Source organism: Alosa sapidissima, chromosome 12, assembly GCF_018492685.1.
Source record: "Alosa sapidissima isolate fAloSap1 chromosome 12, fAloSap1.pri, whole genome shotgun sequence".
NCBI lineage: Eukaryota > Metazoa > Chordata > Actinopteri > Clupeiformes > Clupeidae > Alosa > Alosa sapidissima.
In genome coordinates, this window is record NC_055968.1 from 22,030,558 (window position 1) to 22,041,147 (window position 10,590).

The window sequence follows — 10,590 nt, forward strand, 5'->3', positions numbered from 1 at the left end:
GTGTGGGTAAGTAGATGGTTGTGCTGTGTGTCTGCCTGTGTGTGTGTGTCTGTGTGTGTGTGTGTGTGTGTGTGCATGGCATATAGGTAGGTAGGTATAGGTACAGTATATATACTCTTTTGATCCCGTGAGGGAAATTTGGTCTCTGCATTTATCCCAATCTGTGAATTAGTGAAACACACACAGCACACAGTGTACACACAGTGAGGTGAAGCACACACTAATCCCAGCGCAGTGAGTTGCCTGCATCAACAGCGGCGCTCGGGGAGCAGTGAGGGGTTAGGTGCCTTGCTCAAGGGCACTTCAGCAGTGCCTACTAGTCGGGGTTCGAACCGGCAACCCTCCGGTTACAGGTTCGGACCAGTGCTAACCAGCAGGCCACAGCTGCCCCTGTAATGTGTGCATGTGTGTATGTATCTCTCTCTCTGTCTCTGTGTGTGTGTGTGTGTGTGTGTGTGTGTGTGTGTGCGTGTGCTGTGAGGAGATACTGTAGGTAAGATGTACCAGGCCAGTGGTAGGACACTGACAGGGCCCCTGCAGATGCCCTGAGGCCTGCAAGTGGAGTCTACCTCTGGATCCAGGGCATGTCTCTTTCCCTGCCTCTCATCCGCCCTCTCATCCTGCAGCATCCTTTCATGTAGTGACCATCTCTTGTGTCTTGATCAAAAAGTGCCTCATGCTCATTGTGAATCTTCCCAACCTGACCAACCTACTGATTCATGAATAAAATGAACGAATAAAAATATGGACAAGTAACATCTTTTCTTCAATGTTACAGACAGTATGGAAGTTATAAAATATAATTCTCAAAACAAACAAATGATTTGGAAAGCTCATTTTGAACCTGTCACAAACAATATACAGTGAGAAGAGCATCCATGAACATTGAACAAACTCTGACTATACAGTCAGTGTAATTTTTCTTTCATTTTATTTTGGAACTGAAATAGAAAATTGAAAAACAAGTGGTAAATGACTTTTTGAAGTTCTATAGTCACTTGCATTAAAATGCAAAATGCAATAAAGATAAATAAATGTTGACCCTGCCCATTGTAACAGTGTTTACTCGTTTGTACTTCCAGGTGTAACTAGTTCAGACCTAGCCTAACCTACTGTCCAAATAACGCGGTTAGAATGACATTTATTTTTCTTTATTGCATTTTGCATTTCACATTATCCAATCATTAGGTCAACATTGTATTTGTAATCCCTGGAATAGGTCAAAGTATGACATAATTTTCATTTAGCAAGTGACTATAGAACTTCAAAAAGTAACCACTTGTAAAAAGTATACCACTTGTTTTTTCATTTTTCATTTCACTTACAAAATAGAATAATGAATGAATGAAAAAATACAGAACCCTATACAAGGTCCTTGGCCCAAAGCTTGTTTTTCTTAGTTAAAGGTGCGATTTGTAGGATTGTTACCGAACGTTCTGTAGGCCAAAATCAAAACACTGGTGAACGTTCTCAAGACTACCAGAAGCGAGCCTCTTCTGGGTTGCCAGATGTAATGAAGACTTAGCTAGTTGACCTGCAGCTGCTTTAACGTTTCTCCAACCATGACCCAGCTACACATTACGGAAACAGTGAAAACAAAAAATACCTCTCTAACCAACGTAACATATTTAGCTGAAGTTAGCGATGCAGATGAAGTTAGCCTAGGCTGTTGTGGAGAAATATGGCCAGCTCTGCGTCAGACTTGATATTCTTCGTTTGACGAAGACGTCACCAGGAAGCTCCTCCGTCCACTTAATTTGTTTCTTGTTTTAATTTTGGAAATTAAAATTTGCCTGCCTCTCGTGGGCGTTCATGACTACTGACAGCTGTTGACAGTTGGCCTTTGCTAATTTGGCAACCCAAATAGGAGGACGCGCTAGCCCATTATTAATACGCTATTCTAGAATTAATCGTTCAAAACATAAACGAAAATTCCAAGAGATTCCGCCCCGCAACTCAGTTTTTTTCATGGGTTTTACAGGGTTTTACGGGTTACGGGTAATGTTGTCAAATAAGCCATTACTTCAATTCATCGTGTTTCCTTACTCTCTGACAACATATGGTGATCATTTTTGGAATGGTTACAGTTTATTTTCCATTATTTCCTACATACTGGACTTTTAACCTCATTCAAATGTGTTAAGGTCATGAGGTCTATTGTGTACACTGGAGAACAATACTGTGCGAAAGCTGATTTCTCATTTCATAAATGAATCAACACACGTCAACAACATAATCGAAATCATGTTACCAAGCACTTAAATAGTCCATTTGAAAGTAAATAGTCTATTTGAACGTATTGGAAGGGTACAGCATTTCACACCTAAATGAGCTCAAATGTAAATGTAAAACAACAAGCAATTAGAGATATTAAAAAAGGAATTAAATTGAAAAGATCCATCCCTGATAGCCACACCACTGCTTTCCCATGCCAATACTAACCTGTAGCCTTTCCATCAATCTCTGCTAATTATCAATTTCATACCTATCCGCTCTCTTGGGCCTGAGACAATAATACTGGTAATATATGCAATTAGCGTCCTCTGAGACAGAGACGTTTTGTCCATTTTTGCACATCCAAAGTCATTATAGAACATATAGTCACACTGTCGCACCGTACCTGTTAATCATTGTTTAAAGCATGTCAGTATGGCTTTTAAAAGACAACCACACACTCACAGAGAGAGAGAGAGAGAGAAAGAGAGAGAGGGAGAGAGAGAAAGTGTGAGACCAAAAGAGAAAGATACAGTACCACAGACTGTAGTGAAACGATAATGAAATACAGACAGAATAAATAAGAGGTGGAGACAGAGAGAGAGAGAGAGAGAGAGATCTATGCTATAATGCAGCATCCCTCATTAAATAAACATGTGGCCATATGGATGGAGAGCGGCTGGACCAGGAGATCTTTACTCCACTGCGCTGGGCCACATGCAGTATGCATAGCCCACTGAATTGTGAGACCCAGGCAGCCCCCGTGTGCCTTGTGTCAATATAGCACGGCTCTGCCAACTCTCAAGCCAGGGGTGCAGGAGGCACGGGGGACGTGGGGGATATGTCCCACGCAGTGCTGAAGAGACGGCCGTCATCCCCCTCACTTTTGATAAGGAAAAAAAGCCTTATAGGTACGCTAAATAAATAATAACCTATAGGGTTTGCGCTAACTATGTAAAACTCCCCATTAACAGCATCACATCACTAACCACAGCCATCTACAGTACTGTAAGACTGCACAATCTCATATTCACTCTGTTGGATATCTGAAGCCAGTTTGTCTACTAACAACCATCATTAGAGATGCTTTTCGTTTGGAGCGGCATACTGGTAGGCCATCAAAAGCATAACATTTTCGGTTTGGTTTGGGATCTAATTTCCTTTTGGACTGTTTGATTATATTGCTAAATGTTGGGACTGATGGGCACTGAACTCCCGGAGATATTTGATGGTTCACTGTTATGTTTCATGCAGTTGAAAAAGTGTCAGGATTTCCACCGCTGTTTATTGCGAGACAAGGCAGCCATTCATTGAATAGGGGTTGTGCTGTAATAGAAACCTTTTTGCATAGCCAAGTAGCCTAAATTGAGTTATTGTTTAATTATGCATGATTTAGTAGGCTTCTTTTCATTAAATTCGTAGGCTGGAATGCCTTGAGTCACACAACAATTGCGTTAAATGTAGTAGGCTTCAGCCTCTGGCAATTAGCTCGAAAGGGGCGGCAAGACAATGAGCTTGAGAATGTGTGTTGGAGACCCATGGTAGGAAAACGACTTTATTAATCCAACCAACAATATAATAAAATATTAAGAAGAGGTGTTATTTCATTGACTTAAATCGAAGCAATGTCTTCTAGTGCTGGTGGACTGATGGCAATTGTTGGTATGGTATAGGCAAATATGGGAATAATAAATAGGCAAATATGGGCTATAAATAGAATCAATCCCGGGCATAATTTGAGGATTTATGGTAGCCTATCTCCTGCTCAACATGACATTAGCTGTTATGTTTATTGATAACAAACTCAACTAGCCTACTGATCAACTCGTTTTCACTAGCCTAACTATAAAATACAAGTATATAGGCCTACCCAAAGTTTTTGTTCTAAGACATTTATTTCAAACATAATTTCAAGACACAAATTGGATACTTCAGTTACCTTGGTGCATAAATCCCAGAGAGTAGGCTACCACACCCCAGAGTGATGGGCCTTTCTTACGCGTTCAGTGTGGGGTATAAACAAGCTGAGAATTTAGCGGTGTCACGTCTGGCTGTCACAGACATGGGGAGCTCTTTGAAGCTTGGGATAATGTGGTACAGTTACTACAGTAACAGTATTTTATTTTACTTCTTATGTAATATATATTTTTTTCAATTTTATAAATGCTTTGTTTAAATGCTGTTGGAACAAATAGTAGTTGATTATAAAGGCAACTTTCTGTTGCAATTTTCTGGACTGGTAACTTGTTAAGCCAACATGTTCTAACATTCCATAAATATTAACTGCAGACACATAGTGGAAAGTTGATTTGGTTTATACCAGACAATTTAGGTACTGTAGGCCTAACTAGGCTATTTGATCATGTAGTCTATGTTTGGATCATAGGCATGATGATTCATTCATGGCTTCATAAAATATCAACATCATGTTGCTTTTAGAGTATTCTACCATTGGCCCAAGTAGTGTAAAATAAAAAAAAATAAAAAAAGTAGAATTGCACATAGCAAGAAGCTGGTCTGAGGGCAGATCTGGCGTTGTGCTCATCTCACAGTTTTGACAATTTTAATCAAAAAATATTTTGAAAACAATCAATGGTATTATCTTAATATTCTGGCAAGTTTAAAATATGAAGTGGGCCAGAGGTGGCGATCCGATATCTGGAAATCTGATCTCATTATGGGTTTGTGTTCACAATTTGGTCCCCCTCACTTTCAAAATATCTCCTGCGCCCCTGTCTCAAGCCCTAGTGTGGGGGAGGCAAAGCACGGTGTGTGTGTGTGTGTGTGTGTGTGTGTGTGTCTGTGTGTGTGTGTGTGTGTGTGTGAGAGAGAGAGGGTGGGCAGGGGTAGGCTGCCTCTCACTGAGAGAGTGAACAAACCCCGCAGTGATATGTGCAGGTTTTGCCTTATTGGACCCACACTGACATCAATAGACATTGACAGGAGAAATGAGGGAGGAACAGAGTGGGATAGAGAGGTGGGTGGGTGGGTGGGTAGATGAGGTGGTAGTGGTGGTGGTACATGTATGTGTGTGTGTGTATGTGTGTGTGTGTGTGTGTGTGTGTGTGTGTGTGATTGTGACTGGTGCAGGGGGTGGGTAGGGGGGTAGTTAGGTGGTGAAGAGCAGTGCTGAAGGTCTAAAAACACACTCCGACACACAAACACACACACACACACACGCACACACAAACACACACACACACACGCACACACACACACACACACACACACGCACACACACACACACACATACACACACACACACACACACACACACACACACACACACACACACACACACACACACACACACACATCATTTATTTATTTTCTGAGTTCTTTTATTCTGCCTTACTGGCACATTTCCTGCATTTTATCAGTCCCTCGTTTCTTCCTATAGTTTCATTGTTATGTGGCCATCTCAGTCTGTTACTCTCCTTCTTTACTCTGACACACACACACACACACACACACACACACACACACACACACACACACACAAACACACGCACACACACACACACCTCTATAACTTCATGCTCGAGCAGTGATTCCTGGTTAACACACACTGGAGGTCTATAATAAGTGGTCATGCTGGTAAGGCACTCCCAGTCTGAGCCGAAGTGCTCGCCGGAACGCTCTGACATCTCTGAAGCCCCTGTCAAGCTTGATGCTATATCTAGAGTCCCCCCCTACCCCCTACACCCCCCCTCAGCCCCCAAGAGGCAAACTCAGAGTGACGAGCAAGGGGCCGGCTTCCTTAACTCCAATGGGCTTGGTGTCACATACGTTTAGAGCTGCCCCCTTACCACTCCCCCCCCCCCCTCCCCAGGCCAACCTAATCTTACTGCCCCTCACATCCCCTCACGCTGCTGCATACAGGTTTCCCATATCACTGCGTAATGGCTTTGTCTTGTTACAGTGCAGAAGACCTGACCCACTTTGGAGGGTGCCCCCCCCCCCCCCGACACCCACCCCGCATCCCACCACAGCGTCATCCTCACCCACCTCACCCATACCCTACTCCCTACCCCCCATGAGTCTCAGTCCAAAAGGCTGCTGACACAATTGGGCCACAATGGAGACACACAGCCACCGCAAGTGCCAACAACAACACAGAGTCACACCACACAGCGCACATGGAAGATAATGACCTGTCAGTCCTTCTTGTGACACAGCAAGTCTCACCTCAACTCTCGGCAGCTACTTAGCAGTTGCTTACTGCGACTTTCCCTCCCAACATACAGTTATGCAAGCAGCAGGACTCCACAAACATGCCTCACAATGCAAGCTTCCCAACTTTATCCTGCTCCTGCTTTTCTATCAAAGATGTACAGGTAGAAACCTGTCATAAGACTAACAATGAGCTTAAGGGAACTGCAGTCCATAGATCAGCTGGCCTCTCTCATTTGCACCCAGGAATACACTCATAGGCAGGCATTTCACATTCAAGCTATGAAGTGTGACTAACAAGATGTGTAAAAGGTAAACTTTATTATTGCCTGATTAGAATCGATTAGCTTGCAGTGCACTTGGCTAAGTCCAATTCCTCAGCGGGCTGGCAGCACAGCTAACTGATGTTGGGATATCTCCTTATAGAGGTAAAAAGATCATGATTAGAAATGCATTACCTCTGTAAGAGCAATTGAGTGGGCAGTATAAATAATAGATAACATTTTTGATAGTCAGATTTTCATAGTTGACTGGCCTGTAGTCTTTGTAGCTGTAGCTTTAACACAATTGAGACCTCTGAGTCAGCTGAAATATAAGTTCACAATTAGAATTGAAAATAGATGTCATTAGTCTAAATGATCAACGACTACCCAAGCACAAAATAAAATAAAAAAACATCTGAAATTAAAATATATCAGAGAATAATGTGATTAAAAAGGTATAGGTATAGGCTACCATTCGTGAAGAAGTTATAAGTTGCCATTCAAAGGTTACTGTACAGTGGTAAAGGTACAGTGTCACAGTTTCATAATCAATAGAGATGAAAATGACATTTGTATCCGTATATTTAAGTTTCTCTTTCTTTTTTCCAGAACAATCTACAGCTGGTGTTTCCATTCTCCCTATATTGTGTAGTTAGAGGTAGCCTATGATCGCAAAAGCCAGACTTAATTCTGTTCATGCAGATCTACAAAGTAAATTAGATTTTCAATAGTGCTCCTGTACTCCACAAACAACAGGGCACGGTTGCTATGGACACAGAGAAACAATAATTTTGCCAACAAACCGTATCAGTAAAGGAAAAAAAGAAAAGCCCACTCAAAGTCGGATGGTCTACATCGAGCAGTCAACTCCGCATTTGCATAATTCAAGACACTATGACATGCACACAACCTCACACAGTCATCTGTCTGCAAACATAAGACGCCGGAGCTTCCAGGCCGACATATCTCTGATGGTAGCAATTGGTAGCGATGCCATCCAGAGAGGGAACCTCCTCTCCTCACACACTGACTGACAGCACTGAGTGCTAACACCCAGTGGAAATGACAGCAAGAAAGAGAGAGAGAGAGAGAGAGAGAGAAAGAGTGAGAGAGGAAGAGAGAGATTAAAAGAGGAGGAGAGAGGGGAGGAGAGATGGTGAGGGAGAGACAAGGAGGTAGAAAGGGAGAGAAAGTGCGAAGGATCAGAAAACATTATATATATATATAGAGAGAGAGAGAGAGAGAGAGAGGGAGAGAGAGAGAGAGAGAGAAAGGGAGGGGAGGGAGAGGGAGAGAGCAGGAGAGATAGTAAGGTTGGGGGTTCAGAGGAGGAGTGATAGGGCACATATTGAGGCCGGGTAATCCATGGAACAAAATGGTGGTGGTGGTGGAGGAGGGGGTCACGGGCTCAACTGGCCTCTACTGCATTTGGAAGGCCCTTTCATTTTCTCCCCGCGCAATGCTCCTCACTAGACAACACCCGCCAGCTCTCTGTCTCTCTCAGAGGCAGAGTAAGACAGTCCTCTCTCTCTCACTTTCTCTCTCTCTCTCTCTCTCTCTCTCTCTCTCTCCCCCTCTCTCCATGCACTGCCTTATTGGGCTTCCTCAGCACCTGCATGCGCAGCAGCTCAAGGCCCCTAATCACACAGATCTTATGTTTAGAAATCTCCTCAGTTTTTCTCTCTCTGTTTTGGATGCACCTAAAAGCATTTCAACTAATGACAACACACTGTGCGTCGTACTTGTATGTTTTGCTTTGCATTGGATGGATACAAGAGAGCATACAAGTCACGAGGCATGTAATATGAATACGGTCAGCTCCGATTCTCCGAGTCAGAACTACTGGGGGATATTGCCATTGTTTTCTCTCTCATCTGATAGAGCTGTGAAAGTGCTGGTTTGAAAACATGAGGATTTAAATACTGAGATTAGTAGTACCTAACGCCCAGTAGCCCACTCTACCATTAAAACAATTACATCTGTAATCAGGCAGTGAAATGAATTGCAAATTGCTATTCATCTTCATAACTGTCACGTGTGGAAATTAAATACCTCTAGCATACCTCTATTTATCCCCACAAAGCTTAGCTATTATTCAAATCTTTTTTTTTTCATGGCTTTTAACATTCTTTCACACATAAAAATACACATACAAATGTACACACACAGCTGTAAATTATATTTAGCAAAGCCTAATTCATTTTGTTAAAACTTATGAAATGTCAGTTAGTCAGAAAAGTCTGTCTTAAACGTATTAAACATATGCTTGCTTGCTGTCACCAATTTGTTTAAAACCAGCTGCTTAAGACAGGGCAAGGCTTTTACAGAATGTTTTGAATCTTGGAATAGAAATGCGTGGCATATATAATGCATGATAAACTGTTCGAGCATCAGAGGCGGCACACTGAAATGTCCTGTGCAAACAGACAAACGAGCTCATCTGCTCAACGGTTAATGATATAATACTGCACAGCAAAGCCTTATTACATATTGATCTATTCTCAACATGACAGACCAGTACTAGTTTGGAAGTTCGTACAGTTTTTGCACAAATACTGTATTACCCTTGGCCTTTAGCGGCAACATACCGCGAATCTCCTTCAGCACCATGGACAGTGGTATGTTGCAGCCTAGAGGACTAGAGGCATATTTGCCTGATGTGATAAATGCAACTTACCTCCTATGTCGGGTCGAAGTTTTCTATCATATTCTTTCAGTAAGTTGTTCAATATCTGCGTCGCATCTGTCTGATGACTTCTGGGGGCCAACATTTGGTTCACTGTCATGTCATCATCATATTCGTCCTCTGCTTCAAGTCTTTGAGAACTAGAAGAATACACAGTAATGGGATTATTCTAACAAACGAATTAGTTGTTTTAGGCACGAATGTGTGTCGGTCATCATTATGTAGACATGTATTTCAACTGTATTCATAAACTGCTTTCCCCTGTCAGAACTTATTTCAAGAATTATGTAGAAAAATAAAATTCTTACCCTAACTGCAATAATTAGACATGCATCGTATTTCCATACATGTCTGCCAGACACGCGTGAATAAATCTGATACATTCAATTGCCTTATAAGAATGCATTAGTGCACTCTACAGTAGCATACAGTAGCCATTACGTAGCCTATCATATGTTGCATTGAATCAGAAACACTGAAATCACCACATAATATCAGTATGTCATTCTGCAAAGACAACGAACACTGTTTTAGAGCATGCAGACTTAGTGATAAACATTTAGTAGAAACACACAGTAGCCTAGCAGACTTTCTTCAACATATCTGCTTGTTAACAAAAGAAATATTCTATCGAAGTTAAGGTAGCAGAAATCTGCTGTTAACATAAGCATAGGCTACTTTGTCAGTACGCGCTTCAGAGAAGCGGCTCATCCGTCAGTTCATTTCCATTGAGTATTCAATTTAAGGAGATATTGGATGGTACCCTTCAAACATCTGATATGTTAAACAACAAAGTTAAATGACACGATAGAAAACTTTCTGGGATGATGGCAAAATAACTTATAGACTACATATGTGTGTCTGTGTAAATTCTCAGCAAGTGGAATACACACAGGTTCATGTCTTTATTTGTCAAACCCCTTCTAAAACACAAAGGCAAGGTGAATAGCCCGCTTCACTTACCATGCACGGAACACGGAGAGAAGTAAGAAGATGAACACAATGTTTGTAGACATATTGAAATGAGAATGCCGGCTTGGATGAGACATTGGTGAAAAGGAACGCGTAGAAAAGTGATCCACTGATCCACTGTTAGTCCGTTTTTCCAAGACCCTAACTACAAAATGCGCAATTTACGCACACAGAAGGCAGTGGAGAGTAATCCTGTGAAGGAAATGTTGCATGCGCATCAGACAGAGTCTATCCTTTCCCTAAGTTTGCTCATGTCGATAATGAATGATCTCAGATAGTTGA

At 41.9% G+C, this 10,590-nt stretch overlaps 1 protein-coding gene across 1 annotated transcript in view; it reads right to left on the reverse strand.

The window, feature by feature from the left end:
• LOC121678330 (gamma-aminobutyric acid receptor subunit gamma-3) overlaps positions 1-10,590 on the reverse strand; it is a 113,216-nt gene extending 102,626 nt beyond the window's left edge. Inside the window, exons 1-2 of the mRNA XM_042057788.1 lie at positions 10,300-10,590; positions 9,328-9,476 (exon numbers count right to left, since the gene is read on the reverse strand). Coding sequence (XP_041913722.1) covers positions 9,328-9,476; positions 10,300-10,385 — 235 coding nt within the window. The 5' untranslated portion in view covers positions 10,386-10,590. The remainder of the gene's footprint in view (positions 1-9,327; positions 9,477-10,299) is intronic.